This window comes from Suncus etruscus, chromosome 1, assembly GCF_024139225.1.
Source record: "Suncus etruscus isolate mSunEtr1 chromosome 1, mSunEtr1.pri.cur, whole genome shotgun sequence".
Lineage (NCBI taxonomy): Eukaryota > Metazoa > Chordata > Mammalia > Eulipotyphla > Soricidae > Suncus > Suncus etruscus.
In genome coordinates, this window is record NC_064848.1 from 92,178,147 (window position 1) to 92,202,450 (window position 24,304).

At 37.8% G+C, this 24,304-nt stretch overlaps 1 protein-coding gene across 1 annotated transcript in view; it reads right to left on the minus strand.

Annotated features, from left to right (window-relative positions):
• The window catches only part of ICA1 (islet cell autoantigen 1), a 164,808-nt gene that overhangs the window by 25,118 nt on the left and 115,386 nt on the right, over positions 1–24,304 (minus strand). Inside the window, exons 9-12 of the mRNA XM_049769274.1 lie at positions 14,977–15,074; positions 12,447–12,502; positions 9,456–9,518; positions 9,309–9,341 (exon numbers count right to left, since the gene is read on the minus strand). Coding sequence (XP_049625231.1) covers positions 9,309–9,341; positions 9,456–9,518; positions 12,447–12,502; positions 14,977–15,074 — 250 coding nt within the window. The remainder of the gene's footprint in view (positions 1–9,308; positions 9,342–9,455; positions 9,519–12,446; positions 12,503–14,976; positions 15,075–24,304) is intronic.

Here is a 24,304-nt window from a genome sequence, read left to right on the forward strand (position 1 = left end):
GCCCCTTATCTGATGGGTATTGGGTGAATAGTTTCTCCCACTCAGTGGGTGGCTCTTGTATCTTGGGCACTATTTCCTTTGAGGTGCAGAAGCTTCTCAGCTTAATATATTCCCATCTGTTAATTTCTGCTTTCACTTGCTTGGAGAGTGCAGTTTCTTCCTTGAAGATGCCTTTAGCTTCAATGTCCTGGAGTGTTTTACCTACGTATTGTTCTATATATCTTATGGTTTTGGGGCTGATATTGAGGTCTTTAATCCATTTGGATTTTACCTTCGTACATGATGTTAGCTGGGGGTCTAAGTTCAATTTTTTGCAAGTGGCTACCCAGTTTTGCCAACACCACTTGTTGAAGAGGCTTTCTTTGTTCCATTTAGGATTTTTTGCTCCTTTATCAAAAATTAGATGATTGTATGTCTGGGGAACATTCTCTGAGTATTCAAGCTTATTCCACTGATCTGAGGGCCTGTCTTTATTCCAATACCATGCTGTTTTGATAACTATTGCTTTGTAGTAAAGTTTAAAGTTGGGGAAAGTAATTCCTCCCATATTCTTTTTCCCAATGATTGCTTTAGCTATTCGAGGGTGTTTATTGTTCCAAATAAATTTCAAAAGTGCCTGGTCCACTTCTTTGAAGAATGTCATGGGTATCTTTAGGGGGATCGCATTAAATCTGTACAGTGCTTTGGGGAGTATTGCCATTTTAATGATGTTAATCCTGCCAATCCATGAGCAGGGTATATGCTTTTCTAAAGTCCTTATCTGAGAGGTTGATTTGTTGATTGGTCATTATCTGGTCATCAGAATTGTCATCTTCATTCTCTATGTCTGATGCTGGCCTGTGTTGTTTCCCCATTATCACACTTGTATTGTGGGTTTTTCTACGTGTTGTGGTGGTATTCGTTGGCTAAATGATGTACGCAGCCACACTCCTCTGGCTTCACCCTTTCTAGGTGGGTCGACTTGCCTCCAAGGGAGGGTAGTCCTCTGTGGATGAAGCCTCTCACAGGATCAAATCTTAGGCCTGAGCACGTAGCAGAGAAGACAGTCCGGAGAGAAATGCTGGGCTTCAGTGATCCAGCACCGTTCTTAGTGTGATTTTTTTCTTCTTGTTGTGATGGTGTTCTTTCCTTAGAAAGAGTGCATGTCCCTGAAGCGAAGTGGAGACAGACACACACAGGCACACTCACAATTTTTCACAGTCGGGCCCCAATGGGCAGGCATAGTTTCGTAGATTTTCCCAGCCTGACGTCACAAACAGGGGACCTGGCTTCTGCAAAGTACTGCTTATAGCCGGTTTTCACATTATGAAGCATTTCCTTGGCGTTCGTGCCCTAGAATGAGCTTCTGGGAGAGCGTGTTTTCTGGAGCCTCTTTTCGGCCCACTCCCAGGAGTTTCACATGACAAGAGAGGAGACAGACACAAACAGGCAGCACTCACAATTTTTCACAGTCGGGCCCCACTGGGCAGGTGTAGTTTCCTAGAATGGTCTTTTGTGGGCTTTACTAACTTGGTATCCCTTTGCTCTTTCCTTCAGCTGAGACATAAATTAATCTGTCTCAACACCATTTATCCTAGGAGGATATGTAGATAAGGCTGGTCAGGCACTCATTTCTTTGGTCATGGACACTGAACAATGGAAATATCTCAAATATCACTAGAGTTTATAATATTGAAGCTGGATTTCTTATTTGGGATTCAAAACTCAAAAGATGCAGATTTGGGGTTCTCAGTGGTAATAAAAGAAACTGTAAAATCAAAGGAAAAACTCAGAAGCTTGACAGCACTGCCTGTGGCCCCAAGATTTATGCTTGCTTAAGTTAATCTATCATTGTGTATCCTCAGTACATGAGTCAATACACAACACATTTTTTTTCCTAAAATATGTACCTATAAAAGACACTATTTAAGGAAGGGCTTCTGTTCCCTTCAAACAAAAGATTCATGACTAGTCTTATAAAATTCTACTCAAACTCAAACTGAGAGACAAAAATGAGAAGAGGCCCTGTAGTGAGTATGACACTGATTAGGACTAATTCTATCTTCTGTTGAATCTGGCCTATTGCTTAGTGTTCTGATTATGTCCCAATTAAAGCAGGCCCACACAGTGAACACTTCCTCTTTCAAGAGAGCATAGTACTTAGCTAAAAGCAGTGAAACTGGCACTGACTTGAACCAGAAAACACAGAAACCTCCCAATTATTGCTCTGATAATTAACATGCTTGAAATTACTGTACATAACTGGTAAGAAAAACTTAATTACAAGTAGAAAAGAAAGGGTTTAGGTCTATAACCAGGCAGGTCAAGACTTGAGAAACAGCACTAGTCAGTTGGTTCTTAAGAACTATGCTATCATTTTCTTTGGAAACAATTCAACTCAACTGTGAGAAAAATGGGACACAAACAGAGAGATGCTAAGCTCTTTCAGAGAAGCCTCAGTGAGAGCATTTGCCTGGAGTTGGAGCTTCTGCCTGAGCAGAAAAGCAGACACTGCTTCTGGGTTATGTGGCTGCCTCCTGCTTTAATCTTACAAGATGAAGAACTGTGGTAGAGTTTTCAAGTGCCAAACCCACAGATCTTCTAGTCCCCTTCATGTTTATTTTGCTGTTTTTTTTTTTTTTTTTTTTTGCAGAATTCCAAGACTCATTATTTACTTTCATATGAAGTAATGCAAGTACAAACCTTACTACAAGGAGAAAGGCCCACAGACATGACATACTCATTCTCTCCTCTCCTTCCTATCTCTGCTTCTCTGGCTTCTCATGCAGTGCCTCTACCTTTCTAAGATCAGTCTTTTTATGGTCACTCCTTCACTTTAGGGCCCTGTTCTTCTCTCAGAAGGTTTCTTCTCCTGCATATTCAGTCTTTACTTTGCTATCATTTTCCCCTAGATTTAGATCTAGTTTTAGTTTTAGATCAGGTACATTGCAAAAAGAGCTAGTTCTCACTTGGTGAGGTCTTCCTCACTCTGCCCCATAAGTTACTTCTCTGTATTCTCTTCCTTCAGTAGTCACACATTGTCACTTTTTTTTTTATCTGTTATCATCAAGTTCCTGCTCCACCCTACCCAGAAGTTAGTCCTCAAGTTCTGGGGTTAAATCTTTCCCATTTATTTCAAATCTTCACTCTTTTCAGTTCACATAGTATGATGCACTGTTTCTCTACTCTGGAAATGCTATTTCTGGGGAGTTCCCATAAAGAGTCTCCCTGCTGCTTTCTTACTCTGTGTAGTCTTTAAGGTTTATTCCTCAGTCATTTGGCTCTTTTTTTCTAATATCTAATATCCTAAAGAAGAGTCCAAACTTGGCGGCCCTTTTCAGAAAAAGAAGTTGCTTAGTTCCTCTTGGAAATCTACATTCTTTAAGGGAACAAACAGAAGGTGACACTAGCTATCTTCTTGTTTGCAATGGAGGTTATTATCACCTTCCTCTCTTATTCCCCCCCTCCAGATTATTTCAGAATCTCCCCTGGGTGAGATTTCCCACTTTGGAGAACACTGCATAAGGTTTTACTTATTCTCATGGATTCGAGTCTCACTTGGGAAGATTCACACATATCCATCTCTAATATCATGTTCTCACTTGAACTCTAACTCTGATGACTAATTTTGGGTTCATAACTCCTGTGGGATTGGTCCTTTGGAGATCCTGTTGACCCACCATGAAAGGCACCTCCTGCTAGACTCTTGTATACAGTTGAGCCTGGAGGGTCTTCCTGACTTGTAAGACTGCCATAGGCTCCTCTGACTAGTGAGTTAGAGTAATGCTTCTTATTGAGGTTTTCAAGGTCTCTCTTGTAAAGCTCTGATGCAGTTCTTTCTGCAACTCTGCCTTCTAGGGATGCACACTACAATTTATAAAGACTCCTCTGCTTGCCATTTCTCAAGCATGTTTTCCTGTCTGGGTACCTGCTGTTTTCTTTTACTGAGATACTCAAAGAGAATAACATTCAATTGAAAGGATCTTTGAGATCACCTCTTCTAATGTATTTTGCAGATGAGGTAAAAGGCACCCCGGTGAGGCCATATAATTTATTAGTAACAGATAATCTGGCTGGAGACCCCTGGCTCACAGGTCAAGATGTTTTCGCGATGCAGTTCACTATTTTTTACCTCAAAACTTACTATAGAGTCTCACACATTTAGTTTCATTTAAACAGTTTGACTAATGTTCAAAGCCTGTAGCTGTAGAGAAGAATGGAGATGGTAGACCCCTCAGTGTGTTTGCCTTGCACAGACTAAGCCTTTAACAATGAAAGACCTGTGCCCCCCAGAAAACATTCCCTAGGAAAAGTGATCCTGAACCAAGGTGCTCTGAGTCATCCTGCATTACTGTAAAGTCTCTGGGAACAGACAGTACTTATTTGGAATTAAAGAGCACTACTAAAAACTCACCAGTTAGAGCAAAGAAAAAATGTAAGTAATTATAACAAATAGAGGAAAAGAACCCTACCTAATGTTTAGGAAAACAAATTTCACTTGAAAAAATGAACAAAAACCATAAAACTTCCTCCTGTCCCTCCAAAACATCCATGTGTTTTCAATGACACAGTGCAGATTCGCTGGTGTGGCTAACAGAAGGTTAATGTGAGAAGCCGGTGACAACCCACTCAGGTAATATTTTTGGAACCATGCTAAGTTTCATGACCTCAGCATAAATAAGCAACCCAGAAGATGGAAACATAATGTCAGAGACCAAAAAGGAGAGCACAGGAAAGACAATAGATAAATGTCACCAGAGTTACCTTCATCTGGGTGTGAAACAGGAAGACTCAATTTCTTTGGTTTTCTCCCTGATTCTTACTCTCAACATCATGACTAACTGCAAAGACCACACTCTAGTAGAGCTCACAAAGGCCGAAGACATTAGCACTATCCTCCCATCACTCAAAAGAGAATATGGGGGTGGGGTGGCAGGCAGTATGGTGGGAAATCACCTTATAAAACTGTCTAAAAAGAAAAATATGCATTACTGTAAAGGCTCTGGGAACAGACAGTACTTATTTGGAATTAAAGAGCACTACTAAAAACTCACCAGTTAGAGCAAAGAAAAAATGTAAGTAATTATAACAAATAGAGGAAAAGAACCCTACCTAATGTTTAGGAAAACAAATTTCACTTGAAAAAATGAACAAAAACCATAAAACTTCCTCCTGTCCCTCCAAAATAAGTCCACCCCCAAGAACGCTATGCCCCAAGATCAAACACTCAAAAATACATGTATATATCTTTTTAAAAATGTCCAAGCCTCCTCTTTTCTTTTAGTAGTAGATCTTAACAAAGAAGCACTAAAAAACTCAAAAGGAGGTAGGTAGAAATGTTTAGAACACTGTAAAGACAGAATTTACTGACTATATAGTACTTAGTAAGCACTAGATAAGATGTGGAAAGTGCACAATTATTTCATGAAAGGACCCAAACCAGCAGCTGATCCCAGAATGCTGAGGGGGAGTTTATGAGAAAACAGCAAACAAAAGATAAGCAATTATTCACCACATTGCATATGAGGCACAATAGGCTCCTTGCCTGTTCTACCCAAGTGCTGCTGGAATGTTCTGAGAGAAGAGGCATAGGACATATATGTCCTGTCAGAATGGGCTCTCACCTACACCCACCTTAGCTGCTACTAAATATGGCTGTCAATTATTCTGATGTTGGTCATAATTTAAAATCATTAATGTTTATGTAGGACTAAGAAAATCATTGAAAACAAAGAACTGTAACTGCAATATAGACTTTTTTTTTTCTTAAAGGTTCAGGTTGTTTTGTCCTAAAGAGGAATATTTGGATAAAACTGAGCTATAGAATTTAGGTAATTTGAATTAATCTTTAAACTCTCGGAAGGAGGAAGAGAGAAGGCTAAAACCAGGCTAAAATATTCAATTCCTTGGGGTCATTTAAGACTGTCTGTCTCAGCCAAATCTCCTTTCTGTACTGTTATCTGACAGTTGTCTGGGTTCCACTCTGAGAATCACACAGATCTCTCTGTTATCACTCACCAGTGGGAGTGTCACATGTAGTCACAAGGTGATTTCAGAGCTATTTTCAAATAACTCAAAATGTCACTCAGGCGTTTTTCACTATAACATTTTTATAAACTGGTCAAATAATGGCTTTTGATTGCATTATCTCTTTAGGAGAGAATACAAATTTCATTATGACATTGAATTGGAATGTTTTAATGGGCAATGGCTCCTAGAGAATTATGTCCTTGCTGTTGTCATAAGCAGCCTGCCTTTTGATGACATAGCCCAGCTTTGCCATTACTTGTCGAACAGAATTACCACTGGGAAAGAACAGGCACCCAAGCAGCAGGGTGCCAGAGCTTATAGCCCCCAAGTTCTATAAAGTCAGTCAACCCTGGATTAAACTCTTTTTATTTCTTGATTGTTTAATGTCTTGCATAATATAATCACTGATTTAATTCCAGATTTGAGCCTCCTGGCATTTTTCCAAAGAGCACACATTTTGAAATCAACAAATTAATGAGCATTTTCTTTAGTCACCACAAGTTCTCCTCCTCTGCACACAGAGAATATTTTTAAATGAGTGGTCATGTAAATTTGTAAACTGATGCTACCCTAGGGGTTGACAGTGCAGAGATAGTGGGAAAACAAGGCTTATGCCTAAAAGAAGGGCTTTGTGTGCTAGCAGTGATAAAGGGAAATGAGAAATTATGATACTGCATTTAAGTCAGAAAATTTTTGAGTCAGTATTCTGCCTGAGGATCAAGTGCTGATTTGGGGAAGAGCAGAGTCTTATATTTCTCTTTGGAATAAAAGTCAGAGCTCAAGAAAAGGGATATGAGTTATTAATTTATAAAACCAGTATTGCAACTGTAAGTGGATGAGGTAGAAGAGTTGTTTTAAATCAGAAGAAAAAAAACACATCAGTTTGATGCCTATGTATCTTTGCAAATGATCTGAAGAAAACTTGAAAAAAAAAATGCATGTATCATGAGTTATAGAAGATCTGATTTAATTCTTGAAGAAAAAAAATGGAAACTGGGTTAATGTTGTCCTATTTCCATCAAATTAAAAAAATCAAAATTCCAAACCTTGTAAGAATATGGTAGATAAGAAAAATGCTCATTATTAAATATATGTAAACTGAAAATGCTCATAAGTAAATATATATAAACTGATACTAACAAAGAAATGGTTGAACATACTGAGGTTTGAAAACATTGAAAATGAGAGTAAAGGTGTGGAAGCGATAACACAGCAATAGGGTGTTTGTCTTGCACACGGCTGACCCATGATGGACCTTGTGGTTCCTCAAAACCCAGGATGATTTCTGAGTGCATAGCCAGGAGTAACCCCTGAGTGTCACCGGTGTAGCCCAAAAGCCAAAAACCGAAACCAAAACAAAGCAAACAAAAAAAAAGAAAATGAGAGTAAAGAATGGAGCAGGAAGGAGTTTGTTTTCTAAACTACATATACTTTTATCATCATTTTGCTTACCTATAAATGTGATTATACTACCTATTCACATAGGATTTATTAAAATAATTAAATAGGAGATGTAAAAACAAGTTTCTGTAAAATTACATATGACAACAAAACTTTTGTTAAATAACATGACTCTTAAAAACGTGTTTGGCAGATACCTTAGTGCTTGGTTATTGTCTTTAACCTCTGTAAGATGGGAATACTTCAGCCTCTAAAAAGTTATATGTAAAATACACATTTATTTCATAAATTCATTCTATCCTTATATCCAAGAGAAATGATCTTTATGAAACTAGTAATCATGTAATAAAAATCTGATCTGTTCACCTATTTTCATAATCTAGCATCCATTTACCCTGATAAATATACATGAACATTCATGACAAAATGCAGAGTGTGATGCCTAGAATAAGAACTTAATAGAGAAAAAATAAGTATGTTTTTAACTACTTGATAATAAATAGGTATGCTAAACACTGAAGTCCCACTGCCATTACATTTTGCAAAAAAAAATTTTTTTTTGGTTTTTGGGACATACCTGGCAGCATTCAGGGGTTACTCCTGGCTCTACGCTCAGAAATCACTCCTGGTAGTCTCGGAAGACCACATGGGATGCTGGGATTCGAACCTCTGCATCCTTCTCTGCGTCCTTCTGCATGCAAGGCAAACATCTTACCTCCACGCTATCTCTCTGGCCCCATATTTTGCAAAAAACTTTAATGCTGTTTTCTAATTTTTTTTATTTCTTTCACATTTTAGGATAAAATCCAAATAAGTTCAGTTGGAGTCAGGAGTCATCCATGCTAGCTAACAAAAATCTGTGTGATGGGATTATCTTGGTCCTTTTCTAGTCCTGTCAAAAGGCAGGTTGTGTGCCAGTCACACAGGACTAGGGGTGCCTTAGAGTTTGGCCCAAAATCTAGGGGAAGTTCTGAACTCCTTCAAAATCATTAGATAAAGGGGCCTGAGTGACAGCACAGCAGTGGTGTGTTTGCCTTGCACGAAGCCAATCCAGGATGGACGGTGGTTCGAATCCCAGCGTCCCATATGGTTCCCCAAGCCAGGAGTAATTTCTGATCAAATAGCCAGGAATAATCCCTGAGTGTCACTGGGTGTGGCCCAAAAACAAAACAAAAAAAAATCTTTTTTTTTTTTCACTGTTAGGGCTTGAGGATGCATCATTACTCAGGTACTGCAGTGCCAGGGATGACCAAGGCACCCTGATGAATCTCAAAATCTCCAGGGCTCAAATCAGTTCCTCTGGTGTTGAAAATCAAACATGTTGTGCTTTAACCCCTGTATAATTCTCTGCCCTATAATTTATCCAAGAGTCAATGAAGAGGAAAACACAGTATCCATGGGGACAGTTCTAGTCCTACTGTCTCAGCTAGTCACCATGAAGAATGCCTCTGTCAGAGATTATGAAGACCTTTGATCTTCAATCTAGATGAAGAACTAGCAAAATCATGGTATGTGGTTCCATTTTACAATAAGAATAACAATGTCTTAAAGAAGTTAAGTAATAAAAATGTACTACTTCCATACAGATCATTTTATTGCAAAACAAGTGTTTAAATTCTCTTCTTGTGCAGAAAAGTCATGTGCCTTTCTAGTATAGTATATGATTTCTGAAATAAAACTTTTAACTTTAGTAGTCTGCACATTATGAAATTATACTGAAGCAAAAGCTCCACTCACACTAATTTGTACTTAGGCAAATGTAAAATAATTAATAAAAGCCAAAAAGACTGCTTGGGCATGCAAAACTATTCAAAATTAATCACAATATCACCCTCCATGTAAAAGCAGTTTTGAAACAATAAAACAAACTATAACCACCCAAAAGGCATAAATCTTACCGCCTTCCTCAGGTTTCATGTCTAAAAGTTCATCTAAAAATTCATTAGAAGAAAAAGAAAAGAAAAAGAAAAAAATTATTAATATTTATTTTGTGAGGTCTTTGAATCAATTAATAGAATCTAATCATTTCATTTAATCTAGATTACCTGAGCATGCATTAGGTGTTAAGCTTTTGTCTAAGGCAGAGAAAACACTTTTTCCATCTTCAGCTGTAAATATAAAATGCAATTGGTCATTACCGATTCGGAATGGTGTACATGTTCATATACCATTACAATACAAGGTAAATTCACAGCTTCAGGAAGAAATGACATCTGCAAACTCACTCATGTAGATATGGGGGGTGGGGAAGAGTCTTTAGTTTACCTTTTACTCTAGTAACTGGCTCTCAATAACTGCTGAGTGACCAGTTATTAATTTAATTTTGCTTATCTTTTCAAGGAACACTCTCAATGCTGTCTGGGGCCTGTGAAGTACCTGGTCAGGAAGGAATCCAAGTCTCACTCATGCCAGGCATGTGCTCTATATTATTTTAGCTATCTCCCTAGCCCAGAATCCTGCATTTGCCTTGGTTAGAAAATATAGAAAAACTATAATACTGACTTAAAATTTTATGTGACATATAAGTGAAGTAGAAGGTATAAGTGGGCCTGGTTAGAAGGTCTGATTGCTGTGTGATTGTTGTATGTCTATATAAAAGGGCTCTCCACACTGCACAGTTTAATTATAAAGAATTCTTAAAAAGGCAAAATTATAGAAATTGAAAATATCAGAGACACATAATAGGTTCAAGAGGGGGATATGAATAAGGAAGCATAAAGGATTTGGGCTACAATCAAACTATTCTGCATGACATTGCATTTTATAATGGATGAATTGCTAAGAATGTGTCAAAATGTATAAAGTATACAACAGCAAAGGTAATCTATAAACTATAAAATTTAGATAATGTTATGCATCAGCATTGGGTCACTGCCTGAAACTAAGTATTATTTTGGTGGGGGATTTTGATGCAGGTGAACAAAGGCTTAGAAAAAAATCTTTGTAACTTTAGCCCATTTTTTTGGTCCCAAAATTGTTCTACAAGTAACATCTGTGTGTGATATGTGTATATATGTATATCTATATGCATAATAAAGCAGTGTTAAACCTTTGTGTGCTCATGCACAAAATAAAAAAAGATGGCATTACATGGTAATGGATTCCATTCACTGTATACATAAGACACATAGTGATCAACATTTACAATTTCCCATATCAAGTAAATGCTACAAATGAACATATTGTACAAAGAAAATATTTGATATTTCTATATTGTCACATGGTATTTAAAATATGCCTTCTATATATTTGTATTCCTAAGAATAAAAATATAACAACACTGGAATTAATATTTACCTAGATTCCAATAACATAATGAATCAGTATGTCAATTTCTAAAGGATAGTAAGGCTGGAGGATATGAAGAAACATACAGGGTTCTCACAGGGCTAAGATCAGCTGGTTATGTCTCTGCCTTCTGCCTTGATACCTCCCCTCAGGATTTAGGCAGGTTCCTCTGACCTTATCCTGGCCTTCCATATCTCTGTCTTTGTCCAGACTGTCTTGTTATTGTTTATTTTTGCTTTGACAGTGTTGTAATAGCACTTGATTTCCCTAACACCTCAGGTGAGATTTCCCTACACATGTGTTTGTAGCCCTCTGAGCTCTTACCAAAGTTGGTACTTACTGTGTAATTATTAGACAACTACCTCCTTTTCCTTTATGCTCATAAGCTCCATCCTGGAATAGTCTGAAAATGGCTGGTATACCTAAGTATACCCAGCATACAGAGCTGAGCCAGATACATAGTTGGCTTTCAATAAACTATTATGCACAAGTGAATTAGTGCATATATGAAGGGATACATACATGAACAGATGACATGAAGCCAAGCTCTTGAGGGTAAATAGTGAAGCTTTATTTTTTCTGTTGAAAGGCAGATGGGGGAAAATAAGCAAATGAAGCAGTCAAGTAATGGCAGAATAAAAGTAAAGCAAGTGGCTTGAAAATCAGGGAAGGGAATTAAAAGTAGGATTGAGGAGAAACTTTGCTAAGGTTGCCTTAGCAAAGAGCAGGTCAAGAGAGAGTCGGCTAAGTCACCAAGTGTCTCAACCAACAGAGTTGAGGTGATTTTAGTCTTCATACCACCTGTAAATGTTCCCTTGCATCTCCAAGGAATTTGAGTCTCAGTGAAAGACTCAGTATTACATCTCTATTGCTGCCATAAATTACCATACCCTCTGGCCTCCTTCTACTAAGAACCCCCATCTTCTCCCTCAGCTGAAAAAAAAAAAGCAGCATTGGCAGGTTGGTGAAGACAAAAAGAACAAATAAACTGTTCACAGGACCTTCTATCATGTACTATCACTCTGATCCTTTTTTTGAACACTGGAATTAATATTTATTATTATTTTACTTAATTATTAATATTAATATGAGAATGAGTTTATCATTACAGAACCAGTCAAGAGCAAGTACCTAAATTCCCCTTCTTCTGTCTCTGTTGCTATTAGGCTCAACCCACATCATGACTATTGTGAGCATGAAACCCACCTAAGGCAACCATGTCCCTTACTAAAACTATCTACTATAGCACAAATGCAGAGCTAGTATATAAATTTCATCATATTTTTTTGCTTTGGGCCACACCCAGTGGCGCTCAGGGGTTACTCCTGGCTATGCGCTCAGAAATTGCTCCTGGCTTGGGGGGACTATATGGGACACTGGATATTGAATCTAGCTACATCCTGGGTCAGTAGCATGCAAGGCAAACTCCCCATTGCCATCTCCCTGGCTCCTCATTTTATTTTCTTGTGAAAAGAAACAGCTCAAGATTCTCTTTGGAAGGGCTGCTGTTGGAGTTACTGGAAATACTATTTTCTAGTGTGAAATATACAACTTTTTTCAAAGTCACTACAGAGTTAACACAACACTGATATTTGAAACACTGAAGCTGAAACTATAGGAAGCAAACTAAGTCTTTTCTGTAATTGGCAAAGAAGAGAGGCCCAGGAGAAGTTTGCCAGGAATGAAAATGAATTGGCTGCTAAGCAGTGGTCTTTCAGAAGCAATTTTAAAGAAAAATTAAAACTTACTTTTAAAACTTGAGGATTCTTTATGGCTGATTTTCATCGCTCCTAATGAAATTAACCTTGAAATAAAAAAAAACATTTGGTTATCTAGTTCTTAAAATATTAACATTTTTGATAAAGTGAGGTTTCCTATAAATATCTACCACTAATAACCACATACACACATGCACAAAACCCACAAACACAAACTACACGCAATGTATTTATTTGAAGAGGAGGTAGTTTGCTGATTTTCTCCTGTTCTAAGGCTGGTGAGTAGCATCTTAGTAACGGAACTTGGTTTCATTATAAGCCACATAATTTTGCAAATATCTAATAGGTAGTTAGCTAAAACAAAGACATACATATAAAATCTATACATAGTTAAAAGGCCTAGGGATTAGAGTACATGCTTTGCATGCAACTGACTCCTGTTTAATCCCCTGCATCACATTACACCCCACCCCTAGCATCACTGGCATAGCCTGGAGGCCCTAAGCACGTATGAGCTGGCCCTGCTGGGCTCCAGCAGTGCTTCATCTTCAGGCCCTTGCATTGAATCCAGTCCAGTTAATCTCATGCAAAAACAAATAAGCAAAGAACAAATAAAAAGTCATAAATAACTGATTGGTAAGCAATGATTTAAACTGAGTCCTGGTATCAAGGGAGAAGACAGCTCAGGAGATTAAATCATGTAAGGCTGACTTCCAGCAGGCTCATCTCAATTCTGGAAGACTTCTGCCTCCTTGGCTCCTAGCTTCCTGGTAAGCTCATGGTGGTAGACCCTTACCACCCTTAGACACCTAACCTGCAATTGCTGGTAAAATTGTTTGGTAGCATTCCATAGTCATTTTAGAAGTGTTCTTTTTATGACGTGAAATACAATTACAAACATGTTTGTAATCATGGTCCTTAAATAACGATATTATTATAAAAATAGATAGTTAAGGAAGTTACAGCTTTAGAGTTTCAAATGAAAAAGTACCAGAGTTATGGAGAAATCTGAAATAAATCAGAATGGATCCAGTGAGCCTTTAGATAGTTTCCTTCTGAGGAAGGGGCCAGGAGAAGTGCCCTGCCTCTTGGAAATATATTCTCTCATTTATGCAAGGGGAAAATGCCAGTGGTGACTACATGGAGGATTCATATAAAATGAGGCACTGCACCTTGGGCTCCATCTATTAGGTACTCCCCAAATTGGTAGCTGGGAAGAATTACTATTACTATGAATTGGTTAAAAGTGGTCTCCCAGTAAAGTAGTCACTTATACTAGATTCACAAGTATAGTTACTACTACAGCAATTTCACTTTGCACTACAGAGATTTTCTAGTATTTGCTTTGAAATTTACAAAAGGCTAATGAGGGTAGCAAATATTTTCATGGGACAAAAGTATATATTAAAACTTTATGTGGAGATATTTTACTTCACTTTATATTATTATTTTTTAATTTTGGACTATACCTGTTGGTGCTCAGCTTAATCTTGATTCTTTCAACTGTTTTTTTTTGTTTTTTTGTTTTTTACTACAAGTCCACCACCAACATTTTTGTGGTTGGTGGTGGTATGGGCTCAATACAGCAAATGGAGATAATCTGTTTTGCTGTCCACCCATTTAAGATGAACCCATTCCTGTAGGTTCTTTATCTCTATGGAAAATGAAATCTGTGTTGAGATTAGGATTCATGCAAGCTATCAGTTGAAACATCCAGCTCTGTTTTTAAAATGACAGGAGGACCCATGTTTGTTAGAAAGAAGTGAAGAAAAAAAAAAAAAAAAACAGATTTCCTATACACACAGCTACTTCCAGCTTCCTAGAGAGGAAAAGAGAAGATCTGAACAATAGAAAACCAAGTGTCAACAATTTTGTCTGATAACGCCTAGATGTGATAACAAATGTGTTAGAAGGCAATTTCACAGTGTAATTTCTTATATAAGAGCAAAGTTAGGGGATTTCTTATGTAGGTGAGGATCTCGTAAATGTTGGTGATCACAGGAGCCAAGTTTACAGAACAGGGAGAACTAGAAGCTGAGGAGAGAGAGAGAGAGAGAGAGAGAGAGAGAGAGAGAGAGAGAGAGAGAGAGAGAGAGAGAGAGAGGAGAGAGAGAGAGGAGAGAGAGAGAGGAGAGAGAGAGGAGAGAAGAGGAGAGGAGAGAAGAGGAGAGAAAGAAGAGGGAGAGAGAGAGGAGAGAAGAGAGAGAGGAGAGAGAGGAGAGAGGAGAGAGAGAGAGGAGAGAGGAGAGAGAGAGAGAGGAGGAGAGGGAGAGAGAGAGGAGAGAGAGAGAGAGAGAGAGGAAGAGGAGAGAGAGAGAGAGAGAGAGAGAGAGAGAGAGAGAGAGAGAATACGTGCTCCTAATTCCTCAGACATGAGTTACTTTTGGGAGTGAGACCTAATCTAGCATGAGGATGTAAGGGAGGAATTAGGCTTCATGGGGAAGTAAACAATTATGACAATTTCCGTATCCAAGACCCCAATTGATTTGGTTAGCAAGGAGTACACTGCCTTTACCAGTGGGGAGAAAAATTTTGCCAACAAAAGTAGCCTGTGACTTACTGACTTGGCTCTTCTGCTGTGACCTCTGCACTTTTCTGCTGGGTGATCTTCTTCTTTTCTTCTTTCTCAACCAGTTTTTTCATAGGATCTTGTAAGCTCTTAATGAGCCACAGATAACAAAAAGCAAGTAGGTTAGGGAGGGAAAAGAAAGAGATCATCAATTAAAAATTCAACAGCCACTGATTCTAGCAATCAATGTCAAACCAGAAAGTCTGGGACGTGGACAGAAGTCCAAGTTTCTATTCTCTCAGATTCACTGAAGTAATACTAGCTTAAAAAGTTGTTGTGTCCTTATATTTTTGTTTTCTTTTTGTGATAAGTTATTCAAAAGAAGACCTCTGACTATAGCTAACTATATTTTTCATCTTTAGCACACAGCTAAGATAAACATTCTCTTCTATTTGCATCCCACACACTGACAAAATAGACGCTTTTGCTACCCCCAAGATAAGACAACTTAATTTTATTTTTAAGTTTGCTTGCTATTTTGCAATTCAAAGCAGCTTACTAAAAAAATAAAATAGGAGACAACAAGACCTATTTGAAAAAATACCCAACATAGTTACTTTACAAGTTCTGACAATTTCCACCCACGAGTGGACAGAGCAGGTGCAACCAAATCTCTATAGATCTTCATAAGAGTGAGCTGCTTCTTGGCACCTAATTTCTGGGAAACACTATTCTCAATGTTTATTATATATTTCAGAAACATATTTTAATAAATCAAATGTCTAGAAACTATCGGCAACAAAGACTTGGTAAGATAAAAGTAAAATATTTCTATAAAAACTGAAAGATGCTATACTAAAATATCTCTATTTCTGGTTCTGCCAGAATACAAACCTACAAATGCTAAATAAACATCTCAAGAGATTTATTCTGCTTATGCTCTCCAATTCATGCCCTCTTTTAAATCTTCACTTCTTTCTATTCCATCTTTCACTTCTATATCCACCTATACACAGAAAAAGGTGATTCCGTTTCATATGGCTATTCAGAGTAGTTTATAACTGACTTCAGGACTGGGTGAAGAGTCCAGAAGCTGAGTCTGGTAGTGCAGAGCTGCAATTCAGTCTAGTTGCCTGCATTGGGCAGAATAGACACTGGTTTAGCTCCTCTTCAGGCTGGTTTGGTTTGATTTCCTGCATAGCATCATTTTCCTAAAATACCCATTGCTTCATGTTACTTTTTTGCTGTAGGGGACCATATGATTTATTTCCTTTGTAAGCATGACTAAATTTAGAATTCTATTTAGATGATATTCAGAGCTAAAGAGAGTGTGTCCTGGTAGGTATAAGTCATCAAATGAAAGGGTCCAACATGCCTTGCAACACTCTCAAGCAATGATACCTTTAATTAGGGTATTGTCAGTCTTGAAATTGGAAAGTTTGCATGTGGGTGTCTCAACATAAATGTACTTTCTAGTCTGCCCTCTCTTCTGAACAAACCTGTCTGTATAGAAAAACAAAATTACTGTTTTTTTTTTTTTTTTTTGGTTTGGGTCACACCCGGCAGTGCTCAGGGTTACTCCTGGCTCCATGCTCAGAAATCACTCCTGGCAAGCTCTGGGGACCATATGGGGTGCCGGGATTCGAACCTATGACCTTCTGCATGAAAGGCAAGCACCTTACCTCCATGCTATCTCTCCAGCCCCGAAAAACTAATTACTTTTGAGATCAATATTTTCCTCCTAGTCCAACCTGTCTGCCAATTTTAAAGATATTTTAAAACATGATCTCATCTTACTTTCCCTAGATGGCTACTCAAGAATCTCCAAAATATCACCATTACGATTAGTCCATATCTCCTTTGTACTAAACTGGTCTTTATTCTGGTCTTTAGCATTCTGATATTGTAACCTAAAAAGACTCTCTATCATATACTCATCCTCTAAAAATTATACAGGTCTTTGCAAAGCCCAGAAAAATTACCAATATTTTCTGTAAAGCTTCATTCATTAGGCATGGCCATATTCAGAAAGGACATTCTGTCTTAAACCTGTATTCACCATATAAAAATAAATATATTATATGTCAGTCATCTATATCTGTATGTGTGTATATTCCCAGTCAGACCTGGCAGTGCTTAAGGGCTATTCTTGACTGTGTGAACAGAAGTGACCCCTGTAAATGCTTGGGGGAACATATGCATTGCCAGGTAGTAATAAAATCAACTGGGGCCATTTAAATTCAAGACAAATTCCTTAACCCTTATTCTCTCCTTCCAGTCCTTCAGAGATGGATACTTCTTGATAATCCAGAAATATGTGCGCCAAAATCACTCATAAACATATATGCACCTATGAGGGACCAGCAAAATATACAGTTGCTAACAGATTTGAAGAAAGACATCAGTAGCAACAGAATAATAGTAGGAGTATCCAACAGTGCCTATCATGCCTTGATAGATCAGTCTAAAAAAACAAAAACAAAAAATATTTTAATTATAAAAATAATCGGGGCCGGGTGGTGGCGCTAAAGGTAAGGTGCCTGCCTTGCCTGCACTAGCCTTGGATGGACCGCGGTTTGATCCCCCGGTGTCCCATATGGTCCCCCAAGCCAGAAGCAACTTCTGAGCACATAGCCAGGAGTAACCCCTGAGAGTTACTGGGTGTGGCCCAAAAACAAAACAAAACAAAACAAAAAAAATCAATCATTTGGGGAGAATCGACAGTCATTTTTGGAGAAATTATCATAATTCTATTTACAAAATTATTGAGTTATTTTATAAATGTATTTCTTGTTTTTAAAAATATTTGCACTACTTATATAATTAAAATAATTTTATTTATTTATTTATTCATTTTGTTTTTGGGTCACACCCGGTGGCAATCAGGGATTACTCCTGGCCCTGTGCTCAGAGTCACTCCTGGGAGGCCTGGGGGACCATATGGGATGCTGGGATTCAAACCATCTTCTGTTTGAATCTACTGAGTGCAAGGAAAACGCCCTACCGCTGTGCTATCTCTTTGGTCCGATTGTGTTTTTTTAGAGACAATAGGCAAGAGGTATAATCTTAACCATTATAGTTCTATAGATATTTCACAGTTAAACATGTTAATTAATTTGAATAACATACTAAAATTTGACATGTTTTACATATTTTGAATATACAAATGTATACTTATTCATCAATATACTAATATACGAACAAGCTTCTTGACTATATTCCCCTAGTTGGACTTCTGATGCATTTTCCTATGTAAATTATATTCAAAAGGCAGTTTATTCTTTTTAATAACTCCCTGTTTCTGGGTATTTAAACTAGAAATTCAGTCAATAAATAGTTTTTGAGCACCTACTAAGTACTAGGGGTTATCGTGAATACTGGGGATATATCAGTGAACAAGACAGATATGATTACCACTTAGGTATCTATGTAGAGAATTAAAACAGGGGGATTAATGCGTCAATGAAGACAGTAAGGTGGTTGAGGAGCTTGCCTTGCATGTGGTCACCCTAGTTTTGATCCTCAGCATCCTATATCAACCCTTGGGCTATTGCTTCAGGCAGCCAAGTTTCTTTTCCTAGAATGGTAAATGACAAGAAAGAACCAGCTTTGTGCATGCAGCTTGGAAATGAGGGAGAAGGGACACTGAGAGCAAAGGGAAGGAAAAGTGGAAACATTTTGTCTTGTTTGAGTGCACCGGTGCTGAAGTGTTATAAGCCAGAGCGCAGATCTCAGACCAACAGAAAGAGGTCAGAGTCACACAGAGTCACACTTCTTTTTTTTTTTTTTTTTTTTTTTGGTTTTTGGGTCACACCCGGCAGCGCTCAGGGGTCACTCCTGGCAGGCACAGGGGACCATATGGGATGCCGGGATTTGAACCAATGACCTTCTGCATGAAAGGCAAATGCCTTGCCTCCATGCTATCTCTCCGGCCCCAGAGTCACACTTCTTTAAGCATGCTCACCAATATTCAACATTTTCCCTATTAGTTTTACTAAAATCTTAGATCTTTCAGTCTCTATAATGAATGACATCTAAATAGAATCTATAGTCCTTGGGCAGAGGCAGAAATGTCTAAATGACAGTTGAAACAAATGAGGCAATTAAAATATGGACTACAGTTGTTATATTCATTTTTGATATATATATATATATGCACATACATGTTTTGGAAATGTGCTACCATAAGTAATTCAACAGATGTCAAGACTTACTCATTTCAATAGATTTGCCAATCATGGCATTTTATACACACACACACACACACACACACACACACACACACACACACTAGCAATTATATTCTCTAAAGAGGGGTCTAAGACTCACTTTTGGATTCTGTGATGCTTTTCTTGGATGTGCTCAATTGTCTTCTCTCTGCATTCCCTTTTACTCAATCAGCATTAGGCAAGGCCCGCACATGTCTGCTCTCAGCCAGCCATCAAGCTACCACAGTGCTTGCCTAAGACTCTGAGATGCCCTTGACAGCTCCATGGTTATCATCCCTGTGTCTCCAGCCAGACCTCTCTTCATAACCACACTCTCAGACAATCCCTTTGTAATGTAAACCACTCATTCCTTTTTGCAACCCCTTCCCCCTATCAGGCCATTAGCAGGGACTCAATTGTTTACTCCTATCCCTACTACCAAAGTCATTATTGTGTTTCACCAACAGATTAGCTACAATTCCAATTGCTACTTTAATTTTAATTTATTATTAATAATTCCTGTGACAATTTCTTCTCTCTTCTCACATCACCACTGTCCCTATTACAACTGGTATGTTGCTGCTCAAGAGAAGAGATAAATATGTACTCAGTGGCTGATAAATTAATGTACAATAAGGTTAAAATGAAAAAAAAATTAGGCCTCTTTAACTAGAAAACTCAGACTCGGGGAATATGTAAAGGTGTACAAAAGCATAAACAAAATTAATTATGAGCTTATTAAAAATTAAAATTTTGCACAAAAGGGAATCTTTGTGTGCATACACAACTCTGTTTTACTGAGATAGATATCATATTATAAAATTCATTCACATTTACTAAAATTTATAATTGAATGTTTTTTTAAATATAGACAGAGTTGTGCAACCATTACAACAATCAATTTTTGAAAATTTTCAAGAAACAGATCTTGAAGTAAGGAAAGTTTTTTAGAGTAAGCAAAGTTAAATATTCCTTTACAGAGCAAGGGAAACCCTTCCCCCATAATAACACATGTGGAACTATTTCTAACAAAAGATAAAAAAACACTGAAAACATAAAGAAGCTGAGAGTTCAGAAAGAACGCTGAAAAAATGTTGGAGGGTGAGTTGTTATTCCCTTTCTGTTCTCAAAATGAGTTCCTGGGTACAGCCAGGGATACAAGAAATTCTAAGTAGTGGACAGTGCTTTACCTAAATTTGGATAACAAAAGGCCAATGAGGAAGGGGATGAAGGTGAATTCTTTAGATTATTTTAAAGTCCATAACTCAGCTGCAAACTCTTAACCCTGCAGCATCTGTAAGAGTCAGAGGTGATGCCGTTGTTGGTGTGACTGAACACCTGCTCAGGCAAAATAAATCTAGAGGGCTGGATAACTGCAGAGACAGCATCAGATGAAAGTATTTTGAGCCATTGGCTGATGGAAGCCACATTCAACACGTTCATTCTCACAACTGAAATGTCAACGCATTCTGTTTTGAAACTCCAAACCCACGATGTCCTTCGTGAAAACTATTTGTGGAAATCACTATGTATTAGCAGCAATACAGCATCACAGAAGCTTTAACGGTTCTCTGCAGAGAACAGAATGCTTTTAGACTAAGTAACCTTTTCTGTTAAAGGCTTGCACTGACATGCTAATAGTTTCCATCAATGCTTAATGGTTTCAGGAAGCACACACACAATATATATAAGATCAGTGTGACAGAGGAAACATGCCAGACAGAGCTTGAAAAAGTGTCTTAGAAAGGAAATAGCTTAATATAATAATCAGAGTTACTATTTCCTGTATTAGCAAATAAAAGCAACCAGCAACATTCAGGCTGAATGAAAGTAAAACTATTCAGCAAAACAAATTTCACAGACAAAAGACCAGTAGCCAGTCCTAATATAATGACTTAAACATAATATTTAACTGTGACAATGGGGTAGCATTCATCTAATCTTTAATTATGACATTAATTTTTATGCTACTTCCCCAGTAATTAAACTGCATCTATATGAAGGTGCCAGATAATTGTCTACAAAGGAAAACCACCAATGGAATGTGGTTAAAAGATACCACACTCAGGTTTGGGTGTATGTTCTTTTTTGTTTATATAATTAATAGCACATGAAGAGTAAAAAAGCAGAGGCAGGAGGATATTTATGAACCATAGCATTTAGCACACGTGTTGTCCCACCCAACCTCTAATATCTTTAGGAAGATGCTAACCAGATAAGGTATATTATCTATATTATCTATAAATAAAAATAAATATATTATTTATAAATATTCTTAAATGGGTACTGTGGGACAATTAGGTTAACAAGAAAGAAATGTCATAAACAGGGAAGGGGAAAAGAAAAAAAGAAATGTCATAAAAAGACAAAAAATTAAATGGAAACTTGCTTCTGGGAAGGCATATTCATGGCATAAAAAGAGATGGGCTTTGGAAAAAGATCAAGTTGTTTTATGACCTGAGAAAGAATCTTCTCTACTTGAAGGCATCTGTCTACCTGTTAGGACAATGAGGCAGTAAGAACATGCCCATCCGAGGATTCATTGAGATAATGCTTCCAGTCTATCAAGTTCATAGTAAGAACTCTGTGCTTTCTTATCAATGACTATTAAAGTTATAAAAGGAATTAGATGTCCAAAGAGTTAATCTAGTGTTAGGAACTCTATACCATGTTCCACACATCTCACTAAATCTAGAGGAGCAGTAGTTCCTGATAGGGAAATTGAGACACAGAGAGGGAAATGAAGGAATATTAGACCACTAATAAGTAGAAATGACATTTAAATAGTTTAAAGTATAGCTGGCAAGGAAATAGCTTTTGAAAAGTCAAGCCAAGCACAATAATTTATCACACCTTCCTTTTCACAGGAATTGTCAAGAAAATGGAAAAGGCTTCTTCCAGTTTCTGAGGGCATACTTATAGTTTCTCAGTTTCTGAGGGACGGACATATAAAAGATGTTCTTTGCCTACAAGAAAACACTTCAAAGTGTTATTTTTAATTGAATGTTTTTTATAGCTACATTTTTTTTAAAGTTGGCTGCTCTGCTTTCTGTTCACTGACCTCAGAGTCAGAATGCCACCTGGAGGAAGTGCCCCATGGCAAAGTGGAAAAAATCATGAGCCATCCTATGCCCTGAACAACTGCACCATGAGCAGTAACCTTGGATGAATTACAAAACTTTTTGGCATTTTGTTTCCTCATTTAAAGCAAAGGAACCAGAACCAAATTGTGCCCAAACCTCCTAACATTATTTCTAGGATTAACTACAATGCATACTTCCTATATACAATGTATACTTCCTACATGTTCATTCTATGGTTAGCAGTCTTAGTAATTATAATCCCAAACTTGGTAGACAAGTCATGAATACTGTGAAAAATTCTGAGACATTTTTTGGCAACTTCATAACAGAGTATCTGCCATGAAGTAACTCTTTACACTATAGAGAATGTATTCTCCACCTTTCCCCTCCAAGAAGTTGGGGCATGAGGATAGGTGGGGAATGGAGAAGGCAGAGTGGTGAGCAGGGCCTGAGCTATCTGAAACAATTCCAACCATCATAAGGCTGAATATAGTGAATAGGTGAATGAATGTCTAACCAGCCACACTCCACCTTGTCCCCTTCTGATTGTGGTGAATATGGTCAGCTCTTTTCCCGTCTCCCCACCTCTCTCAGTGAACTGCATGCATCCCAGCTCACAGTTTCCATTGATCTGGCTGGAGCAACTTGGGAAAGAAAATCATTCTGCTGAATGCCCTGTAAAGTAATGACACTGAGAGAAAACTTGAAAGTCTAAAAGAATATTCTGGATACTTGCCATGAGTAATTGCCATGTTGGGACTGGCAACTAAAACAGCATTGCAGAGATATTTACCCAATTTTCATAAAAACTATTACGGCTTTATTTTCAAAGCAAGTAACTACAGAGCCATGTGGCTTGTTGGTAAATGTTCAAGTGATTAACTGAGAAGTGTGGAGGTGGCTGGAAGAAGCCTGGTAGGCATATTACTTTGAGAAAAACAAAGTTTCATAAAGGATGTTTTCAAATTATGAAAGAAAAGAAGTGTTTTGGTTTCCAGAACGATGTTTCATATAATGGTGCTGAATCCTAGACCCCAGGAGAGAAAGAAGGGAACATTGGCACATCTGTTTCTATGGTTATTTTTGAACATGTTATGAGATGGGAATTCAAATTCAGGTTTGCTTAGAGTTAAAAGTCTTGGCACAGATCAAGAGTCAGTTGCAAAGCCAAATTTCATTTATTTTTTTTTCAAATAAGCCTTGTTGCAGGGTTGGGAAGTTCTCTGCCTCTCTTGCCTGTAGGCCTGCCCAGTCCTCTCCTTTCTCAGTGGAAATTATAAGAGCCCAAACGAGGCCTGTCGAGCTGCAGGACTGGTTTGAGAATGTGGTTGTCAGAGCATGTGTGAAAGGCATAGAGGGAGAGACGGTGAAGTCATTCAGTGTCCTCCAATGTCATTTCCATTCACAGGCCCTGATTATAAAACTCACTACAAAAAAATCATCATTTAGGATGGAAATTAAAACAGAAATTATTGATTGGGCTAAGGAACTAACAACTACCACAAAGCCAACTGCATTCATATAATCAATGCCCTGTTTTCTGGGTCCTTCACAGCATTCCTGGTAAAATCATTTTCAATGTCCATCTTCTCTATTCTGAGACTATTGAATAGGTATTACCACTAGGGTTGTCACCATCACCTCCACTTTCACCACCACCATTAATAGCATCTGAACCTTCATTCTCATCACCACACTCAGCTGGAACACTGCTGAACCTGCTAGAAAATCAGATCTGGACAGCCCTAGCCCTTTTACTCTTATTTATGGACTTTGTTTTGTCAAATAACCAGAGTCAAACTTGGCCTTCCTTTCACAAAGGCATATAGGATATATATATATATATAGAAAAGTATGTTTATTTATAGATTGTTTTACTCTAATCTAGCACTCTACTTTGAAAAAGACATGAACAGTTCCCAATATATTTGCTCAAAGAAGTCAATTCTCATATTTTTCTAGAGATGCAAACTCTATAAACTAGAATACCACATGGGAGAAAAAGCCACTATGCAAGGAGAATTTTTGACTTTTCCAGGGAAAAATATTTAACTACCTCCTATCCCCATGCCTGATTTGGATCCATGG